Source organism: Zeus faber (genome assembly GCF_960531495.2).
Source record: "Zeus faber genome assembly, chromosome: 11".
NCBI classification, from domain to species: domain Eukaryota; kingdom Metazoa; phylum Chordata; class Actinopteri; order Zeiformes; family Zeidae; genus Zeus; species Zeus faber.
The window spans coordinates 23,434,511-23,457,693 of record NC_137205.1 but is presented as its reverse complement, the minus strand read 5'-3'; the positions used below and the strand labels follow the sequence as shown (position 1 = coordinate 23,457,693).

General features: G+C 46.1%; 2 protein-coding genes across 2 annotated transcripts in view; both read left to right on the top strand.

Moving 5' to 3' along the window:
* Nucleotides 1–761: 761 nt before the first annotated feature.
* On the top strand, nt 762–12,332 carry nlk1 (nemo-like kinase, type 1; the record flags this gene model as incomplete). Its single annotated transcript, XM_080009033.1, has 11 exons — nt 762–1,081; nt 1,690–1,819; nt 1,994–2,049; nt 4,520–4,626; nt 5,783–5,868; nt 6,734–6,943; nt 7,397–7,498; nt 9,877–9,963; nt 10,413–10,611; nt 11,444–11,537; nt 12,184–12,332. The coding sequence occupies 11 exons, from the start codon at nt 762–764 to the stop codon at nt 12,230–12,232; spliced, it is 1,440 nt and encodes a 479-aa protein (XP_079865159.1). The 3' UTR covers nt 12,233–12,332.
* A 6,936-nt stretch (nt 12,333–19,268) lies between these two features.
* The window catches only part of LOC307237350 (ceramide synthase-like), a gene marked incomplete at both ends in the record, with an annotated part of 12,291 nt that continues 8,376 nt past the window's right edge, over nt 19,269–23,183 (top strand). Inside the window, 4 exons of the mRNA XM_080010063.1 lie at nt 19,269–19,387; nt 20,466–20,549; nt 21,450–21,675; nt 22,661–22,756. Coding sequence (XP_079866189.1) covers nt 19,269–19,387; nt 20,466–20,549; nt 21,450–21,675; nt 22,661–22,756 — 525 coding nt within the window. The remainder of the gene's footprint in view (nt 19,388–20,465; nt 20,550–21,449; nt 21,676–22,660; nt 22,757–23,183) is intronic.

The following is a 23,183-nucleotide window of genomic DNA, read 5'->3' as shown; positions in this document are numbered from 1 at the left end:
GTTCCGCGGGCTGGAGAGAGGGGAGGTGTTCGCCTGACATATCCAACCCCCACCGCCACCGCCAACCCCGGGCGTCGCGGCATGAAGGCCAGCCGCTTCCCTTCCCTCCGCTCCGAGGCTATTAGCGGCTAGCGAACGATCCTGTTAGCCGCGGAAGCTTCTTAACCAGCGGGGCGACGACCCGCAAACTTGGCCCTTTAAACACTCGTTTATCTCGCTACGGCCGCCTCGGCGCGCTCCGCGGCGGACGGTGTTTGGGTTTGTTTGCGCTGAAAATGCGAGCGATTCCGCTTGGAAATATATAGGTCACGGCAACCGGCTAGCGACCGCTATATGGGTCACACACACCGAGCTGTAGCGGCTGCTTAGCACGGGAGCTCGCTGCTAGCTGGATGCTAAGCCAGGCAGCGGGGGATTTATTTCGGGGCGAGTTAATTCCGCCAAGAGATCCGAGCTTTAACTCGGAGACGCACGGTGGATTGGACCTGACGGGTTCCGCTGGAAGTCAGCCGCGGCCGGGTCGACCGCACGCACGGCGCCGGTTGGTAACTCGGGCGATCGAGCAACTAAACTAAGTTAGCGATGCGAGACTCTTCAGCGGATCCTGCTTTTAATTTCCGTGGCCCCGCTTCCGTCCCTGCCGAGAGAACGAACGGAGCCTTCCGGGTGAATATGAGCCAAGGACCGGTGGACGCGCCGCCCGGGTCCCAGTGAGTCTGCCCTCCGAACTAACTTCGCCCCCGGGGAGCTTCGGAACCAGGATGGCTTTCCACGGCCCGGGCCGCCAGACAGTCTGCGGGAACCTGTTTCCAGGCGCCGAGCTGGGCCACAACAAGTACTTCTGTGTCAACGCGTCCTCGTCCGGGGCCCCGACCACGGGCCTCAGCGCCACGCCGTGCCTGGCCGGGCCCGCCGCCCCGGCCGGGACGCCCCGGCACCCGACCTCCCTCGGGGGGAGCACGGCCGGGGGAGGGGGCGCCGCGGTGCCGCAGCCCTACAGCAACCCGGCCAGCGAGGTCCCCAGCCCCGCGGAGATGGAGCCCGACCGGCCCATCGGCTACGGCGCGTTTGGGGTCGTGTGGTAGGTTTAAAAATAAGAACAACGGCATTATTGTTGTTCCTCCACCCTGGTGCACACAGTGTTTGTCGAGCTTTCATATTTATTCATGCGGACTCGCTCCATTTTATTCCTATTGCTTGATTATTATTGTGTATTGTTTTGATGGGTGCTGCTAATTTCCTGCAGGGATGAATAATCTCTCTGTCTTTCTTTCTGTCTGTCTGTCTTACCTCCCATCGCCATAAATATATGAATAATGTTGGTGCACAAACCAAACGCATGTACTTTATTTGTCTTGTGCGCCCTAAAACCAAGTGACCTAATTTGTTAAAAAAAACAAAACATGCCTTCAAGATAACCTACTTTTATACAATGACATATGTATGACCCGGGGCACGCAGAAAACTCCTTTTCCCAAACAAATTTTGCATGAAGTCATTTTTTTAAATGGTCAATACGATCCTCCTCAGATGACACCCGCACGGACCTGTCTGTCCCGCAAGGATCGCTACTCCCCTTTACTCTTGAGAAAGGATCATATCTCTTATCTCCGCAAAAGAGAAGGTTGGAACGGAGGCGCCTCTAAAGGGCGCGGCGTGACGGTCGACACCTCTGGGTTTGTTTTGCAGGTCGGTCACAGACCCCCGCGACGGGCGCAAGGTGGCCCTGAAGAAGATGCCCAACGTGTTCCAGAACCTGGTCTCCTGCAAGAGGGTCTTCAGGGAGCTGAGGATGCTGTGCTTCTTCAAACACGACAACGTGAGCCCACCGCGCCGCCTCTTTCTGTCCGCGTCGGTTCTTCTTTGTTTTTTTGCGGCGGAAAGAAAACCCCTCGGGCCCCTCGGCCCGAATAAAATAAAAAATAAAAAAAAATAAAAAAGAAGGAGGTTTGTGTTCATTCACCGTTTGCCTTTTTGTTTTCTGACTTTTCAGGTCCTCTCGGCGCTGGATATTCTCCAGCCTCCGCAGATTGATTGTTTTGAGGAGATGTATCCTTTTTATACACACACACACACACACACACACACACACACACACACACACACACTCTGCTGGTGAACATTGAACTTGCATCTGTGATTTGTTTTTGTCAGGTTCTGTGTTTTCCGCGTCATGTGACCATCTCAGGCCAATACAGGACGTTGGTTTCCGAGAACGTCATCAACATCACTGATACAAAACCTTGATTCCAAGAGCTACAATGCCCATGCAGATTATGTCCGGATTTTAAAAAGAAAAATAATATTGTGGGGCTATTTTTTTTTTCATGTTTGACGTCTCTAATGTTGGGAATTTGGAGTCGTAATGCCCCAAGCCAACGGAACTGCTGCTCCACACGTACATCCTCTCCTTCACCCACGCCCCACTTTTCTCTCATTAATTATCCCTGTCATGTCCTCTTTTTTTATCCCTTCCACTTAATATTGCTTTTTGTCTCCGGTCTAAATGGAGCAGATTTGAGACTGGCCGCTGGTGAATTTGGACAGTGAGGAGGCCACTCATTTGGCTGCCGGCTTTATGAAGTCATTAATTATGGGGGGAAAACAAGGACATTTTCAAACCGGTATTTTATAGACGTGTGATGTTATTCCACGATATGCATTTTGGCACTTAACCCTGTAAAGCCCAAATATAGAAAAAAAAAATTTGCTAACTTTTTTTTTCACCCTTCAAATGTTTCATGTTTAAGTAAGTTTGTAGGGAAATTATATAATACTTCAACCTTGGCCCTAATTGGGAGCAGAATTTCTATCAACCAATATACAGAACAACTAAGGGTTCATTTGCGGGGTTGATTGCTTAATTGGCCCCATAACATATATACCATGAATAATAATCACACACGTCATTTTTTTATGAACGTTCATTTATCAATAAAAAAAACCCAAAATAGGATAAAACTATTTACGAAACAGAATTTCATCTTCGTTCCAGTGCTTAGCCATGTCAATTTGCAATGATAGTCCCGAAGACAGTTCTCCTCCTCTTAAAAAGACAAACGTTCACCTGAATTGGATCAGAACAGAATCAAGTAAGATAAAATCGTTTGGTTGGGGCTCTATGTCCTTGTTCGTTTTCTTCGTCCGCTTCACCGGCATCTTCATCACCTCGTGATTCCACCTCAAAATCACTCTCCATTTTGGGTGGAAACAATCACATCCTGCACAGTGTATAAAAGATCTCTCTTTGCTGTTGGCATTCTGAAATTGAAAAAGTAAAATAATAATTATGTATAAGTAATACATGTGAGTATTATATTGTCGTAGATAACCTCAAGGGATAGATAGGGTGGTGGACTAAGTGTTCAGGGTAGAGAGCTATTTTCCATGGTAAGTAATTTCAATGCAAATGAATCCCAACTTTTTTTTTTGTTTTTATTTACGCATTCCACTAAATACACAGAATACTGTCTGGCTCGCCTACATGTTCTCTTATCGTACTAAAAGGAATCCATGCATCTCCCCAGAACACTTACATCCCCACATCCAGGTTCATTTAGAACCTGTTTCTGCCTATAAAACAAGCAGCTATTTGGTTGAACAAACACCAGAAAAAAAGCCCAGCATCAGTTAAAATTTTACAGATAGTTTTGCATACTACAACCAGAAATAATATATTCAGTTCTGGTCTGAACCCAATTTGTTAACGGAGAAGACCTGCCGTTTTGGAGACGCTCTGACCCAGTCGTCTCACCATCACAATTTGGCCCTTGTCAAAGCTGCTCAGATCCTTACACTTGTCCATTTTTCCCGCTTCCAACACATCAACTTCAAGAACTGACTGTTCACTTGCTGCCTAATACATCCCACCCCTTGACAGGTGCCATTGGAACGAGATGAGCAATGTTATTCACTTTACCTGTCAGTGGTTTTAATGTTGTGGCTGATCGGTGTATTTATATTTATTTGTTTTACATATGTCAACATGTGAGATGCATGTCCCATGTAATGTGTAAGGTGCACATGCTATTTTGAGCACCAACATAACATAACAAGCTTAAAATGAAATTTGAAAGTATAACACAATAACAGTATCGACATGTTCTACGCATTGTAATAATCACAAAATTATATTTTACAGCATTTTACTTACTTGAATTCTGACAAATACAGTCCAATAATACAGCGATGCGCTTGAAGGAAGGTTTGCAGGTTGTGTGAGTTCATGGCCAGATGGTCGGACTAACAAACACATTTAATATCCAATAGCATTGCGTGGATAAACAATAGGACCCATTGACTTTGTAAATGCGCTCTTAAAAAAAAAAAAAAAAAAAAAAACATTTTCAGTTTTTGTTTTTTTTGTTTTTTTTTTAAGGACAGCTCAGTCATTTTGCAGCTGTGGGCCTTACAGGGTTAAAGAGTTGCTCATCAGACAGTTTGTCTTAGCCGAGCCAAAGCCCGTCCGTGAGTCTCGAGGGTGTTTTTCCTTGACTGCTGCCGCCCCCCCCACCCCCAGCTACGTCATCACGGAACTGATGCAGAGCGACCTCCACAAGGTGATCGTGTCCCCGCAGCCTCTCACCACCGACCACATCAAGGTCTTCCTCTACCAGATACTCCGAGGTGAGTTGGGAAACGGTGGGAAGTCCCCGGTTTGATACCCCGTCGGTTCATGTCATTCCCTTATTGTTTTTCAATGAAGTTGTCCTTTCCAAAGAGAATGCAGGCATCATGAGGCCTGCTAGACCCGGTCTCCCTTTCTAAGCTGGGTTTCACGGAAGTGGAGCGGAAATAAAAAGAATGCACTCGGTACAGCCTGTGCGATTACCATGAAAGGAAATGCGACGTCAACACACGAACGGTCCCTGTGGCCATCAAAAAGTGTGAGGCTTAAGTGAATGGTTTTGTTTTAGTTTTTTTTCTGCCATCCTTAAAAACCAAATTGCAACCTCAGTCCGCCGGCCATGCATTTCATGCAAACGTCGCTGAAAGCCGTGCGTCCGGCCAGTATGCAAAACAAGTTTAAGTTGTCAATACGTTTTTGCAAACGCACCCTGTGGTCGTTGGCTGATCATTAAACTGTCAACCTTCCAGCTCCGTCTGGTCCTGTTGACTCACTTTCCCTGGGTGAGGCGACTGGCTTCCCGCGTCGTGGTGATATGTTGACATTCAGAAGTTCATCGCGTGCCACCCGTTCCGTACCTACGCCAAATGGTCGGGAGGTTTGTACAGACGCCCGCGCTGACGCAGATAAGGGGGAAATGCCAATGCGCAGCGGCGGCTATTTAACGAGCTGCGAACGTGACAGAACTAGACGTGACAGCACAAACGCCACGGAACTAGAAGAACCTGTTGCGTTTCGCCGACAGTTCCGCAGAGAACATCTTTAAACGGAGGGATGAGCGATGGCGTTGTTAAGACCAAACGCCCCCAAAAGTGGTTAAAATAGCTGAGTGTCTTTCTGTGGGGTCACACGCGGCTTCCTCGGTGGAGTCATTTCATATTGTGTCAGGCGCCTGTCTCAGGCGGGCCTCTCCTAAAAGAAGTTCTGCTGCTGCATCTGCATCTCTTGGCCGGGTGATTGTTCTAACCTCCTACAATAGCGTACGTGGGCGTTTACGGGTCCTCGAAGGATACCTTTTTGTTTTTGGAGATATGATGATCAAATCCTGCGTTGCTTTAAATAAAAAAAAAACAATCGTTGACACAATTTTAAAATGTCTTGAATGTTATTATTTAAAACAGTAGGAGAACTGTAACCGTTGCTTTGCTTCACCAGGCCTGAAGTACTTGCACTCAGCTGGAATCCTGCACCGAGACATTAAACCCGGCAACCTGCTGGTCAACAGCAACTGCCTGCTCAAGGTAAACCAATTATTTCTTTGGTTCTTTTCAATTAAGGCGGAAGGGTCTTAGACGGTAGACTTTGGCCTTTGAGAAACGCTTCTCAATTACACGCAGAGGTGGAGTGTCTCTCAGAGCTGGGACATATTTCCCAAACCCGCAGTCCCGAAAACCCCCGTCCCGTGTATTTTGAAAGTACTATTTAGGGTCCGAGCCCACGGAATGTAGGGAGAGGACCCCTCTCCTTAAGATGCTCGGAAACTCAAAATGGCCGACCACGCCCTCTTGAAAATGTCAAAACATCAAACTTATTCACCTTTTTCCCCACCAAAAAAATCATGAAATTTGGTACACGTATGTAAAATCACTAGACTTAAAAAAAAAAAAAAAAAAAAACATTTTTTTAATAAAATGATATTGCCGCCGTGACCGAAACCCAACAGGAAGTAAGCCATATAGGATTAAAGTTTAAATTTTAGTCCATTTTTGTCATTTTCATGCTTTGTACTTTCGCAAACTTCTCCGAGGCGATTCATCGGATCGACTTAAAACTTGGTGAAAAAAGGCACTGTTTACATTACTTTTTTGTCACTTCCTCGTCATTTTTATGCATTTTTCTGCATTTTCATGCACTTTCACGATCTCCTTCTCGGCGAGTTATCGTGTCCCGCCAACACTTGCACTTCCAGGACCCGGTCATCGGTGCTTGCAGCTTTAACTGGTCTTAAATTGGGTTTTGAGAAGTCTTGTAGATCTCTCCATTCACTCTAGCTAGAGGCATTTTCCCAATTGATGTAAAATAAGGTCTTTCATTTTAAGTGGCATTAAAACGCCCTTTAAAGTCCCAATTTGTGTCCCCCCCCCCCCCTCTTTTACCCTAACCCAGATTTGTGATTTCGGGTTGGCTCGCGTGGAGGAGCCCGACCCGTCGCGTCACATGACCCAGGAGGTGGTGACACAGTACTACCGCGCTCCCGAGGTCCTGATGGGCAGCCGGCACTACGGCTCCGCCATCGACGTCTGGTCCGTGGGATGCATCTTCGCCGAGCTGCTCGGCCGACGCATCTTGTTCCAGGCCCAGAGTCCCATCCAGCAGGTGGCACGAAACCTTTATTTTAATGTCGTAAAAAATACCAGTTGCTTAATTTCAGCGGTGAGGAAATAGTTTTGGTTTCATGCCGTGTTATTATTGATGGAGCGAACAGCTTGTTGAGCAGATCCTTACTCTGGTAAAAATTGAATGTCGTGTCAACTTGTTTTTCATTTGTTTAGACTGATATATAAATTTAGCAAACATATATTAAAAAAATGATCAGTCTAAACGTTAACAGTGCAAAGGATATAAATAATGCATTTTGTACATTTTTCTAAACAACCTTCTGCAACCTCTGTATGGATCAAATACACGAGACAAAATAGGGCTGAAAACACCAATTTAAAATAAAGGAACGCAAATATTTTTCAACTGTAAATAGTTGACACTTGTCCTCCCGAACGACCCTTCGACTACTGTTTCCTAATGTCCCTGAAACGCCTCCCTGTGTTTCAGTTGGACCTGATCACCGACCTCCTGGGAACCCCTCCTCTCTCCGCCATGGCCTCGGCCTGCGAGGGGGCCAGGGCTCACATCCTGAGGGGTCCCCACAAACCGGTGAGTGCCCAACCGCCCGTCGGTCCAGCTCACACCTTTGTTATTTTATTTTGATTTTTTATTCACCTAGCCATAGTTTGGTTATTTATTTATCTCAGGTTTTCAACTGCAGGAATTATAAGGCTGCATTGAGCAAATTTCACGTTCGGCTTTCCCCTACAATATTTTTTCCTTAAATGAAGCTTAAATTTTGCCCCTGACCAGTGGTGTTACATCAATAATGGATATTGAAAGTGAGCAGGGCAGCCATGCATCGACTTTGTGTCAAAGGCCGCTGCTATAGCTCAGTGGTAAAGAGACATCACACTTTTTCTCCAAGTACCATTTTTAAGATGTTTAAATGTTCAGGCGCTGGAATCAGTTACTTACTGCACAGCTGTTACTTTTTTCAGTTGCAGCAGAGAGGGAGTAGAAAAGCATTAATGACTCAATAATGAAACAAATTATTTCCAAGAAACTTCAATTCACTTCACTAGCCCACGGAGCGCTGTGTCTGTGTCCCACAAAAAAATGTATATTCATGATTCCCCTTATTTATAATTCCCCATTGAAATTGCGTCCCTGTGCATTTTGTGAGCTTCTATCTGTTTTTCAAAACTGCAGTCGCTAAGCCCCTGTGGCGTTGTTGTACATTGCTTTTCACCCCACTATTAAAGATTTCATACAGTCACAGTCCTGTGTCAGTCGACCACGATGCCAGACCAAGAGAAGTCCCAAAGCTAAACAGACACTAATCCAGACAGCGTGCGACTGAATAACTCTCTTATGATAGACCATGATAGACCAGCCATGTTTAAGGTGCACTTGAGAATATATCTTGGGATAAAATATTAAGTTAAAATTGTATTTATTTATAAGGGACCATTCACCATATTAAACTTGAAAAGGTAGGTAGCTATGTACTTTATTCATCCCCATGGGGGAATTGTAATGTCCCAGCAGCTCACATCAGCACAGTAAGACAAATAAATAATAATAACAATAAATAATAAGGCAATACAATAAAAATATCAAAAAAGGAAGGCAATACATGGAAATATGGTAAATATACAATAAACCTGACTGCTAACTTTAAAAAATAGAAAATCTGCCAATATGGTAAACTACAGATATATAACGTAAGATAACCGACAAAGTCCCTTGTCAGTCTACAAATACATACATGTATATTTAATGCAAAATGCAATACCAGGCAAATACAAATCACATGTTACGACACAGACAATTGGTAATAATTATTATTGCGTAGGTGGCTGTAGCGATCACCATAACACGTCACAGTCAGACACTTTAGGACTGCACGTTCTGGGTGGCTGTGTACTGGACAGTACAGGGGCAGAACTGTGCTGAGCCAGCGCTCCATCTCGTCGCGTCGCTGTCTTCGTCCTGTTCTCATCAGTGAACACAGTATTTGCTCAGGTGCTGCACAGCGGGGATAGTGTCCTTCGGCCATCAGACATTTGTTTACCTTAAGAGAAATTCATTGTTTGTTTTCCTGTAAAGTGAGACGTGACATGACATGTTATTTTTCCATGTAAACTTGTGTAAACAATCTTTTTTATTTTATTTTTTTTTTTAATCCTATGTTTGGGCAGTAGGCCATAGCTGGCTCTCTTCCTAAGAGAGCTTATGATCATGGACATTGCAGTGTTTATGTGACAAGTCTACTCTGAGATGAGTTGTGATGAAGCCTCGAGCAGCGAAAATAAAGTCTTGATACCGACAGTGCAACACACAGGCTCCAAAGTCTGAACGAAAAGGTGTTTTGTGAGCTGTTGGGTGTTTGCCTTTTGCCTTGTAGAATTGTAGTGGAATTGTTGAAGGACGAGCAGCTTCTGCTTAGCACTGAACAGATAACCAGGTAGCAGGTAACCAGGTAGCAGGTAACCAGGTAACCACATAACAGATAACCAGGTAGCAGTAACCAGATAACCACATAACAGATAACCAGGTAGCAGGTAACCAGATAACCAGGTAGCAGGTAACCAGATAACCAGGTAGCAGGTAACCAGATCACCATGTAACCAGATAACAAGGTAGCAGGTAACCAGATAACAAGGTAGCAGGTAACCAGATAACAAGGTAGCAGGTAACCAGATAACCAGGTAGCAGGTAACCAGATCACCATGTAACAGATAACCAGGTAGCAGGTAGCCAGATCACCATGTAACAGATAACCAGGTAGCAGGTAACCAGATAACAACGTAACAGGTAACGAGGTAGCAGGTAACCAGATAACCACGTAACAGGTAACTGGGTAGCAGGTAACCAGATAACCAGGTAGCAGGTAACCAGATAACAACGTAACCAGGTAGCAGGTAACCAGATAACCACGTAACCAGAAAACCAACCAGCGACATGTTGTTTCTCCCCCTCAGCCGTCGCTGTCGGTGCTCTACATGCTTTCCGACGGAGCCACGCACGAGGCCGTGCACCTGCTGTGTCGGATGCTGGTTTTCGACCCGGTGAGTGTGCGCTCATACACTCTGGTCTCTGCTGATGTACAACGACAATCAAAACGACAGTTTTCCTTATGTAACATACCCATTACCCGTCACGACAATCTAGTTTTTTCCCCACTGCATTTGTTTGGCGCCCAGAAATGCTTAAACTGAACAAACTTTCCAAGGTTTCACATATATGATATAGATATTACATATGGTATTGTTGGGCAGGATCTTTCCATTCGATTTCAATACAAAACTACGGTATCTCCCTGAGCCAATTTAGCCCAATAGTAATTTAATATTTTAATTAATTTCTGACTATATTCCAATATTCATAACGTTTGCCCTGAGATTATTATTATTATTATTATTATGATTATTATTATCTCTCTTAAATACTTGATTCTGTTTATAAGAGATGAACAGTTTTGTTTAATCCCGGTGTTCCTCGGCCTCCCTCCCGTCAGGCTAAGCGTATCTCCGGCAGCGACGCCCTGTCGCACCCCTACCTGGACGAGGGGCGTCTGCGCTACCACACCTGCATGTGCCAGTGCTGCTACTCGGTGCCCAGCGGCCGCGTCTACACCCGGGACTTCGAGCCGCCCGCCGAGCGACCCTTCAGCCACAGCTACGAGCACAGCCTGCTGTCCGTGTGGCAGGGGAAAGGTGAGACGCCGGGAGGCCCTCACAGCGGCTAAAGGTGCATTCCACCTCGTGTGGAAACGCTGCTTCCCCGCGGAATCCTAAAGAATTCTCACAATGTTGAAAAGTGTTGACTAGTGAGTAGGTCTGTGTGATGTATATATTAATATTGTGATATGAGACTAGATATCGTCTGGTATTTACTGAAAGGTATATAAAAAATAAATTCAAAAATGTATTAGTCCCACAACAGGGAAATTTGCAGTTTCTCTGCATTTACCCATCCTAGTAACTGATGTATCTAGGAGCAGTGGGCTGCCGTATAGAGGCGCCTGGGGAGCAGTTAGGGGGTTAAGCGTCTTGCTCAAGGACACATCAGCACGCTGCCAGGAGGAGCCGGGGATCGAAACGGCAACCTTCCGCTTACTCGACGCTCGACCTTCTGATCCAATGCCCCTTACTATTCTATATTGTGATATAGTTATGTTGTTTTTAAGGCTGCATTACAGTAAAGTAATGCAATGTTCTGAACCTGATAGACTGTTCTCACCAACGGCTTTACCTGCTTGTTTAGAATATCCAGATTACGAATGATTGTTTTTAATATGTGCAAATGTCAAAACAGAAATACTCAAATATCGAGGTATTCACCTAAAAATGATCGTGACATTTGGTTTGGTCGATACAGCTCAGCCCCAGTACTGAGCGCGGTCCAGCCGAATCCAATTTGTCACAGCCTGTTTACTGTTGCTTTGCGGTGGAATGGCCCTTTAATGATCCCGCCAGCTAGTCGAGGGTCGCGGCGAGTAACCTCCCCTCTCTCCTCCCCTCTCTCCTCCCCCCTCTCCTCCTTTAGAGTTGATCCATCGCTTCATAACGGAACACCAACAGGGCAAACGCGTGCCGCTATGCATCAACCCTCAGAGCGCCGCCTTCAAGACCTTCATCAGGTGAGGAAGACCACGCCCGGGTCCCCGGCGGCGGCGGGACCGGAGCGGATAGGAAACTTCATACGTCGCCATCCGAGGGATTTATACGATTTCAAACAGCTTCTGTTGACCTTTCGGCTTGAGAGATGTTATTGTTTGGTAATTTGACTCGAAAGGCTCCTGCTCGGGTCAGCCCTCAAAACAGCACGCGCTCGATGTGAATTAAACACATAACATCATAACTCTGTTCCCTTCTATTTTGTACCCCCGCTTTGTATTATCTTTTTGAGTCTTATTTCGCTTTTATTTCATTTATATTATTTTATTCGCTAACGGCGTTACATTTTAGGAATCAGTTAGTTGCTAGGTAGGAATTAGGGTTAGCTGTCATGTTCGGTTTATAACTTATTGTGCATGATGTCCGGGTGCGTTGTAAAGGCATTTCACTGCATATACGTACGAAAGTACGTATGTGACATATACACCTCTTGAATCTTGAAACACACTTTAAATTAATCTGGTTTCGTTGGACCTCCATGTTTTGTTTTTTTTGTTTTTGTTTTTTTTATTCATTTTTTTATTTAACTGATCATTTTAGGACTCGTGATAAAGTCCCCCTGACAGGAACCCTCCACGCGTCGACTGACGGTTGTTTTCCCTCCTCCAGGTCGACGGCGTGGCACTCATCCAAGGTCTCCAGGAAGGAGGAGAGATGAGGAAGCTCCTGGCGGAACCCCGGCGCGTCGAAAGCGGACTTTCGGGAAAGGGTTGATCGGGGGGCCGCGGCGTCGGGAGGAAGGAGTGGTGGGGGGAAAAAAAAAAACAACAAAAAAACAAAACCAAACTGTGGAAAGAAAGGAAAAGAACGAAAAAGTGTGTCTCTTTTTTTGTGCCGCCAGGCGAATGGGGCGCCGGGCGACAAGCGGTACGCCTCGGCCAGCGTGGAAAGTGTCCCGCCCTCCCTGTGCTTAACTCTCTAAAAACCCCCTCTCCTCCCCGCATCCACACTCCACCCCTCCACCCCTCTACCCTCCACCCCGTCGTATTAACCCCCCCCCACGGGTCAAACTTATCCCAAGCTCCCCAGTGTCGAACTGAACTGAACGTTTCAACCTGAAAAAGGGGCCTGGAACGTCGGGGCCCCACTTTTCCAGCCCCCACCCGAACTGAACAGACGGAAAGCTGCTAGTCTCAGCCGAGGAAGGAAGGAAGGAAGGAAGGAAGGAAGGAATCGACCGACTGAACCCATCACTAGATCAGGTTTCTTCATCCGTGTTTTCCGGAGAGGTTGAAAAACAGGAATAAGGATTTTAATTGTTTAGGAGAATAATTGCGTCGTTGATTATTATTTTTTTTAAGTCATTCCAGCCTTGTGCAATATGGTCAAACGAAACAAGAAACAACCCGGCCCCCGCCCCGCCCTCCACCCCTGCCCGCCCCCAGAGTGTGACGACGCGCCGAGGCGAGTCTCCTGCCTCCTGAAGCCACGGACTAAACCTCCCAGCAAACCTTAGTACGTCCAGTGTGCCAGCCCCGACCTCCCTGTCGTCTCTTAACACTGGGATTCTGGCTCCCGGCGCTGTCCCGCCCCCCTCCAAACCCACACCCCCACCCCGGAAAGCATTGTGCCGACATGGCAGCCGTTGCAAAACTATGGAGATGTAGCAGTTTTGACCGCAGTCGTCGTCGTGTCTCTCTCTCTCGGCGGAAACTGGCGTGCTTCTTTCCTCCAACCCTCCAAAAAAATCGTGTGTGTGTGTGTGTGTGTGTGTGTGTGTGTGTGTGTGTGTGTGTGTGTGTGTGTGTGTGTGTGTGTGTGTGTGTGTGTGTGTGTGTGTGTGTGTGTGTGTGTGTGTGTGTGTGTGGCATTGCCCAGGGAGGGGACGGGTGCGTCCAAAACAAAAACACGCCGCGTTCGGCAGGAGAACCGCACACACCGGGGGGGGGGGGGGGATACCGGGCCACGTAACGAGTGCGATGCACGACCTCTTTAAACCTAAACCTACGGCAACTACATTTATTTTTTATTTTTTTCTTCTCATTAGTTTTCAGGGATGTTGTTTTACCCGCGGTCACTTTTTCTAACCCTTTTTCGGCTTCCTCCGCTGTCCCTGCATTGTCAAATATGTAAAAGCAAAAAAAAAAAAAAAGAGAGAATGAGAAATACTGTAAATGCCGATGGCGTCGGCGCAGAGTGTACAGCTCCTCTGTGAATTCAGGACCGGCGGGTTTTAACACCGTACTCACCTCAAAACTCATGCTGTTTTTTGTTGTTTTGGTTTTGTTTTTTTTGTTTTTTTCTGCCGAACGTAGCCGTGTAACCGCCTCTCTAGACCCCACCCTCCCACCCTCCCGACCAAACCAACCAAAACACTGAGAGAAGAGTGTGAAAAGGGGGCGTGGCTTCAGAGATGTCCAAACTGATCATTCTTGTCCTACTTTATCTCTTAATTTATTGACCGTCTGAAGTGTGTGTGTGTGTGTGTGTGTGCGCGTGTGTGTGTGCGCGTGTGTGTGTGTGTTCTTAAACCGTGTAAAAACATGGCCCTCTGCTCAAGTTGATCACCTTACCTCAGAACGCCCCCGGCGTGCACGTGTCGTGTGTCTAAAACTGAAAATCATCCTAACGTACTGCAATAGACGTCATTCCTTTGGACTTGGTGACCTTGGGTTTTTATTTTAATTTTATTTTATTTTTATTTTTTTCATGTCCTCTGCTCACTGTCTGCTTCTGCTCACCACAGACGGGAGGTTTAAAAGACTGTTTTTTTTTTTCGGGGGAGAACGTCTGGTAAATGCTGCTGTTTTATGTTTTCTTTGTCTTGTTCTAATTTCTCGTGGTTGCATTCATGGTTCAGCTGGACGTTTTGCAGACTGAGAAACCCACCTGGGGGTTTGAGGGGGAACGGGTCCAATATGTATCAGAAAGTGAGGTGAATAAATATCAAAAGATGTTCATTTTCCCCAACAGAGGCAAAAATGTCTCTTATTGGGTGTTGTTTTTTTTTTTGTTTTTTTTTCCTCCTCTCCCTGTATTTTATTTGTATTTTTGTCCATTTGTGTTTTATTTTTATTTTTTTTCCCCCTTCCCTTCGTTCGTGTGGCGATCCTAGACTATAGAGGTGTGACCTGTGGAGGTGAGTCCTCTCCCCCCGGCAGCAGGGAGCGCTTTGGGGGAGCATGTTGCGGCTCGGTCCCACACAGCCCTCCTTCCCCCACCTGTAACGTTGACGCGACCTCTCACCCCCAGGTCTCCCCCGTCCCCCAGGACTGTTCTTACCGAGTTACGCGGTGTCTGTCGGCTAGTTGTACTGCAACCGCTCGAGCGCTGTCCTCCCACCACTAGGTGGTGCCGACACAGAATAGAATACTTCTTACTTTGTATATCTGCATGTGTATATTTATAACCACCCCCTGGAGAGTGTTTGGGTTGGAGTGCTGTGCAATGGTTGAGTTGTCGACATTGAGGGACAAAAAAAAATAAGACGTACAATTATTATTTTATTGGTATTTTTTTATTTAATTCTTTTTTTTTTTTTTTCACCTTTTAGGAAATTACTCTGAGGATGTTTCTGTTTGTTGTGACTCCCCTTGTGACACTTGCCCCCCTCCCCCCCTTTTTTTTTTTTTTTTTTTTTTTTCAGTTCGTAGATTTTTAATTTGTTGTTGTGTTTGGTAGATAGCCTGTCAGCGGCTGTAGGCGAGTTTGAAATGGCTGACCGGAGCTTGTTTTTATTATTATTTTTTTTTCCTCCGCACTCTTTCCAGACATTACATTTGAATTAAATTAGGATTTTCTATCACAAGTTCAGCTCTCGTTGGTTTTTCCAATAGATGTGAAAGTGATTCAAGCGGTGTAGAGTGAGCAGGGTGGGGGAAAATAACATGTCATCTAGAAGCTCAATTTTTTTTCTTTAATTTTATTTCACTTTTGCTTCCCCCGGGGTATGGAAAAAGAAACCTATATGTTTTATCAATATAAAAACCAATGTTGTTTTTTGAAAATGTTCCGTTTTGTCATAACGTTTTAGCAAGAGGATTTTTGACTTGTGTTCCCAACAAATACTTGAATTTCTTAAAAAATGTTTAGAGTTACAGTAGTGGATGATGAATAAAAACAAATAGACACTGGAAGAAATTATTTTTGAACTGTGTTGTCATTTTGGTTATAACGTGTTCTCATTTACAAAACTTGCGGTCCCTCAGTATATCAAGTTAATTAAGATTTTAAGTGGGTCGTCGGGCCTAATGGATATTAAAGTTTGCTCTTCATCCACAAAGTTACCAAAACAACGGTACAATGGTCAATATTTAAACAAGGGCGTGCAACAAAGGAGTGGATTAGAAGATGCAAAATTGGCCTAAATATGTGGGTAAAAAGAAAACAGCAGATGGTCAGCCTGGACTCATGTATAGAATGGAAATATTTATTGAATGACATGGTAAGGTTTAGCATATCAGACAATTCGTTTTCAAGGGAAAAAAGACCAAATCATTTTTTGGATCTTAACGGTGGGAACTAGGTTATATCTAATAATTTACAGCACAGAATTTATATTTAACATCAAAGTACGATACCGCTGCAAAGCAATTAACAATAGGGAATTATAAGCCATGCTTGTGCAATCTATAGTGGAACCTCACACTCACTGTGCACTATACACAAAAGGGTTACAGCTGCAAGTCTCAACTTTCTTTCTTGTCAAGGACCCTCAATTTGATAAGATATAGCCGCTGGGTCCCCAATCGAAGAGGTTTTTACTATTAGACATGAGAACGGTCATCAGTGTGCATTCTATAATGGTGAGCAGGGGGCCCCTTGGAACCCTGTGGAAGGACCCCTCGGGGTCCCTGGACCCCACGTTGAGAACCGCCGGGCTATCGAATGGCAGATTTAAAGAAAAATCTATTTTTAATCACACGATCGAAGTTGTAGCACTTATCTGAACAGCGATACCACCCCCCCCCCCCCGCCCCCACCCCCACCCCCAACTACAAAATCAATGATCTGCAGCGAGGAGGTGGAGGAGGAAGAGGAGGAGGAGGATGATAATGTAGAAGGAGGATGAAGATGAGAAGGAAGAGGATGAGGGCGATGATGATCATGGAGGAGGCGGAGGAGGATGAAGAGGAGGGTGGTGATGACGGAGGAAGAGAAGGAGGAAGATGAAGAGGAAGAGGATGAGGAGGAGGAGGGTGATGATGGAGGAAGAGGAGGAAGGGGAGGAGGAGGATGAGGAGGAAGAGGAGGAGGGTGATGATTGAGAAGGAGGAGGAGGATGATGATGATGATGATGGAGGAGGAGGAGGAGGAAGAAGAAGAAGAAGAGGCTGAGCTGCGGCGCAGGGCTTATACAAGAAGAAGTTATACAAACATGTCAGAGACTAGGACAGCCACAATGCAGGATTGTGAAACAATATCCTACATTACAAAAGTAACTGAATCAAACGCAAAAAAAATTAAAAACTCAAATAAAATAAACAGGGATTCAGAACATTCATCTGCAATAGATTTATAGCCTTAAAAAAAAAAAGTATTGTGTTTTTTATTCTTTTAGCTCGGGGAATTTATTCTGCTGACGTCATCCGACAGCAGCCCGCTGTCAGATGACGTCAGCAGGGTGCTGTGTCAGGGCTCCTGCGCTGTGGATGTGCAGCACGCCGCTCGGACGTCTCTCCTCCATAACCGGCCCCGTCTGGATGTGGAGCGGAGCCCGGACCGGAGCCCGGGACCCCGAACCCTCAATTTAGAGGTAAGAGGCTTTTTTTTTTTTTTTTCCCCCCCTGTTCTGTTTGTTCCACTTCGCCCCCAATGCGTCATCACAGCATCGATACAAAGCGTCTGAAAGCGAACCTGTTGCTGCAGACGTTTGTTTATTCCACGGCCGTTGAATCCCACACGCACGTGCATCGTAAGCAGCATCCGCAGCTGACCACCTCCACCACCTCCACCACCTCCACCTCCATGCATCCGGCAGGAGGCTGCCCCTGTTGGTCTCCATCCTGCACGCAATGCGCATTTTGACTGGAGGCGGATGGGATGGGGATGGGGACGGGCTGGTGGTGGTTGGGGTGGGGGTGGCGGCGGGCGGGGGTGGGGGTGGGGAGGGGGATCATGTGGCGACAAAGGATGCGAGTCAATGTTATACACAGCATCCTTCAGGTCCAGGATCCGGGGCCGACACGATATGCATTCGTCCTTTTTCCATCGTCGGGGGTGGGGGGCGGTCTCTCGATAACAAGTGACATCATCAAGTGGCACGGTGGGATCATGTTTTATTACATTTTTTTTAATGACTTTGGCAGAAACAGAGGGATGGGAAGCGGGCGGGGTTTAAAAATCGACAAACTCAGATGATGGGGGGTGGGGGGGTGTTTGGAGATGTCAGGTGGAGAGGTCAGTGGAGAAGGAGGAGTTGCCATGGAGGACTTGAGCCTATTTATATGAGGGACAAGTACCAGGGACAAAAGGCCGCGCCCCCCGCCCCCCGCTCCACCCGAAAACGGCCTTTCAGCCGCCCACTCATCCCTCTGTTTGCCTTCATAAGGACTCTGCAGATGCTCCCATCACCACCTACCGCCTTCAGTAACACCCCCCCCCCCCCCCCCTGTCAGCTGTAAACTTCATTTTTTTAATTTAATTTTATTTATATTTTTCATCTTCTCCGCCAAATTTGGTTTTGCTTTCAGCTCAAGGTGGAAAGAGCGTGCGACGCCGTGCCGTTAAAAAAACAAACAAACAAAAAAAAAAAAACCTCACCTCAAAATTGTACTTATCACGCGTGAGGTCACGGTGGACGTGGGGAAAATCAGGGAAAGTAAACTGAGGCGGGGAAAAAAAAACAACAACCAAAAAAGGGAGCAGACGGGGCTGTTTCCGAGAGGAGGGCGCGGCGGGGTCGGGCTTCTCCCTCCCGGCGACAGGAGAGGGGAGGAAAAGTGCTCGGGATGCTGTTGCAGTTTTTTTTTTTTTTTCCGGGGGAGGTCCCCAGCGGTGTAAGCACGGACCAAAGCGACGCTTTTGAAATGCTCGATCCCCGTGTCTTTGTGTAAATAGCGTGACCGCAAAGTTGTTTTCTGGTTTTGGCGTCTTTTAACAGGCTGCTTGAGAGGAACAAAGGGGCCGGACTGTACCGCACGGTGCGCCGCCGACGGCCTAAATCCCAGTTCCCACCACCCCTCCCTCCCCGGCGTGCATGCCCAAGGGCACCTCCACACTTTTCCGTTTTGGCCGGGACCGGCCGGAGGGATGTGACTGGCCACCGTCCAAGCGGAAGATGACGGCTCCCCTCCCTCCTGAGCTCCCCCTCCGCCCGTCCCCGGCTCCTCGCTGCTCTGCACAACTGCAACACCGGACCAATCAGACCAGGGGCCCAGCCGGTCGCCAAGCGAGCTGAGTGGACACTCATTGGTCAGCAGCCCCCTCTGCTGCCCCCCCCCCCCCCGCCCCCTGCCACCCCTCCTCCACCCTCCACCCTCCACCATCCCTCCATCTGTGGGATGCAGGTTACAAGGCTTTACCCAGAATGCCACGCCTACTACTGAGTGTCTTGCTGGAGCCGCAGTCTTGTTTATGCACAGAGCGACTTAACGCCGTTGAAAGCTGCTGCCAGCGGAAATAAGCTGAGCTGCTAGACCGCAAGACAGACAGACGGACGGACGGACAGACAGACAGACAGACAGAAGGAGGGAGGAACAGACAGACAGACAGACGGATAGACAAAGGTGATGACAGACGGACAGATGGGCAGCATGTTGTCCCTCCTGGCTGCCGGTTCAGTCTTCTTCCCCGGACTGTTCCTGGTGTCCAAGCAGAGCTTCAAACACCTGATGGGATGGAGCGACGGGGAAGCTGCTTCCGTCTCGGCCCGGTAAGAGAACACACACACACACACACACACACACACACACACATGCACACCGACATGCATGAAAATGCACACGTACACATACATACTTATATGGAAAATTATATGATTTGTAGCCCAACCCCAATAGGTACTGTATAGACACATAATTGTGTCTATACAGTATACTATACGCATAATTGTGTGTAATATGCACCTATGTTATGGGTGTATACTAGGGCTGGACAAAATAACTGAAGCACAACATGAAAACACAGTTTGACTTTGGAGTACCTCACCATGCAGCTGCATTGGTGAGTCATATCAGATTGATTTCCAAATAGCAGTGTGTGTCAGCTGTAAATGACGTCTGATAGTCAGCACTCGTGATATGTGAGTTCTCAAAGCAACTTGAGTCAATGAATGAGTTGCACAGAGGGCAAACGGTTGACGCCTGAATTGCAGGTGCATAACGACATAATGCACAACCTGGTGTGAGGAGCACAACCCTGGACCCCCCTGATCAATGGAAAAAACTGGTCTGATGAGTCATCTTTCGTTTGTAGAAAGCCAAATGCTTTGGCAGCCCACAATGTCTGTTAACAGCTGTTCACCGTGGTGGGGGACCCCGAGTGGAGTAGGCAGCCATCTTGATTGGAGTCATTGGGTCCAACCATTCATCTGCATCCACACGAACACCCGGATGGAATCGACCATCTACCATCGCCCCAAGCACCTGGATCCCACCGTCACTGGACCTTCATGGGGAAGATCCGGAGCGAAGGGTGTGCAGTAGATTTTCACCTCCTCCACCTCATTCCCTGCCTCCTCCACCTCCTCCATCCTTCAACCAACTGGAGGCTTTTCTCCTTGAAGAACGGTGCAACGTCCCGCCGGGTTTTTATGACGGCGCTCCAAGAAGGCAAAGGATGACCTGGTGCCCCTGATATGAACGCATTGCCAGGGTTTCCACTATTGCTTCCACCCCACGTGTGTGTGCGTGTGCATGTCTGTATCTATTTAAACTATGCAGCTTGATAGCCAGGGGGGCAGAACTGCCCATTTCATTTCGGCACGTTGTACTTTTCCGTTTGTATTTTAGTCTGGTGTCGTCCATCCAAGCTGTCATGGCGTCCACAGCTGGTTTCATCATTGCCTCCTCCTGCAAGGACGTCATGGAGGACAGGTGAGTACCGAAGGCACCCGGTGGCCTCAGATGCGTGCGTGCACGTGCGTGCGTGTGTGTGTATTTAACCTCCTTCCGTTCATGTGCGGCCTTGTGAACGCGTGTCAGTAGATCTCCGCTCCCTCTACGTAATCTAATTACAATCCCAACCTAATTAGCCTCCCCTCGCTGCTGCTGGCAGCAGTGCTGCTATTTTAGTGTGCCTAAGCCTTGGGGGGAGGAAGTTAGGGTTTGAAAAGGGGTGAGAGAGACAGGTGGAGGGGGCGATTTCCCTGCCAAAGTGGGGAAGGTTGGTCAGAACGCCGGCGCTGCCTTTGACTAACAAATCACGCTGGAGCGAGGAACCCTGGGTATCTTTTTTAACCCCCTGGGGGCCGGGCACCGTATCGTGGTGGGAGCTCGTATGCGGACGCACACAGTATTTGGACGGGGTTGGGGTGGTGTAAACCTATCCTTTGGTCCCTTTGAGACTTTTACTGTGATAAAAGACAAATAGACTGCACCTGATTTGATTTGTTCAGGTCAATTGACCTGCAGCTTGATTTAACCAAGAGATAAAAATAATAATAACAAAAATATATATATACTGTAATGAACTGTAATGATATTTGGTATGTAGTTGTGGCTGTTTGAGTTTCCCTTTTCAACATGAGTTTACCACATAATCTCGTGTTAAACACAGATAAGTACTTTGGACACAGTTGGACTCTGTCAGGTTAACATTAAATCTCTGTTTTATAATTATTTTCTTATCTCCTCAAGTGTTGCAAGATGTTTTTGTTCTTTACATTGAATTATTGATAATGTTGGTTGATTCTATAGAATTCCTCCCGCCGAGTGTGTCTCACGTCTCTCTTTTCGCTCTTCCTCTCCCCCACCCGTCTCCCTCCCTCTCCTCAGACACTGGCTGACTGATGGCTACATCCTCTTCGCCACCCCGTACTTCGCCTACGACATCTACGCCATGTTCCTGTGCTACCGACACAAGCTCCAGGTCAAAGGTCACGAGGAGGCGGAGCCCGCCGGGAGGTGGATGAGTGCGGCCGCGTGGGGCTACCTGCGCCGCGAAGTGCTCATGGTGCTCCATCACCTCTTCATGGTGGCCGGCTGCTTCCCAGCTGCAGTGGTAACTATGGCGACGGCCTGGGGTTTTATATATACATCTATATATATATGTATATATAACATTTTAATTGCTATCACTATTGGAATTGTCCTAATGGCACAGTGAGACCCTTTTGAATTTGCTGATTCTGAGGGTGTGTACTGGACAGTGCAATGACAGGAATGCTGCGGCCGCACAGGAAGTCATGTCATTTGTGTATTATATTACCAGGCAGTGAGTTGGTGGAGAGACTGAGCCACAGTCTGAACCCTGAAGTCAAAAGGGAATATGAAATGCAGCTTTCAAAAACACGGATTGTTATTGGTGCTGCATCCGACCGGATGGAGGGCGTGTGACATATTATGTTTTATTTTGTAATTTTTATGATATTATAATTATTTATTTTTATTGGCATTTATTTTATTAAAAAAAACAACAACAAAAAAAAACACCCCAGACACCAACACACGTTGACATGACCTATAATGAGTAATAAGACACTTTCTGAAATGTTTAAGAAACTATTGAAACATCACCATTAGCTGAGCATCAGTATAAAAAAATAATTCAATTAATTATAAATAAAAAAATATATAAATAATAATAATAATAATAGTAATAATAATAATAATTATTATTATTATTATTATTATTATTATTATTATTATTATTATTATTATCATTATTATTATTATTATTATTATTATTATTATTATTAATAATAATAATCAAATGTATTTTTATATACTTATTAATATTTTTAACATATACTATTATTATTAGAAGTAGTATTATTGTTGTTATTATTATTGTTATAAAGATACATTGTTGAGTCTGTTTTATTTAGTCTCTCATTTCATAGTACCTGTACACGGACAATGCAAGCCTTTTATTTCGGTTCAGTAACTGGAATGATACTGGTTATTGTTACTTAAGTGCGGCAGGGTGTGGTAGAGAGTTCTTTCTTCTTGCCCTCCTCAAATCTATTTATCTCTGTCTCTCTCAGTTCTGGAGACAGGGAAAGGGGGATTACTTCCAGGGGGTCCTCTTCCTCGCTGAGCTCAGCACTCCATGCGTCTGTCTGGGGAAAGTCCTGATCCAGGTAATCACCACCCCCCACCCTCTTAACCTCAGACTAAATCTATCCTGTTATCTGGACTCTGGTTATTTGGGTTTCTAGGGCTGGTCGATATGTCAATTATATTGTTTTTCGTCTAACCTTGATGTCATCTGGTCTTTAAATATAGACAATTCTCATGATTAGAGGTCTGAAAAATTAGACTTTCTTTTTTGTATTATGATGCTTTAATTTAATATGTAGTTAATCGGATGAACCTCAGTCATATTCTTTAACATAGGATGATATATCTATAGATATATAGATATATAAATCCGAAAAAAGTAAAGATATATACACCAATCAGCAACAACATAAAAACCACCACTAATAACCAGTAAATTGTGAAGCTCCCCCTCATGCCGCCAGAACAGCTCTGACCCGTGGAGGCATGGACTCCACAAGACCTCTG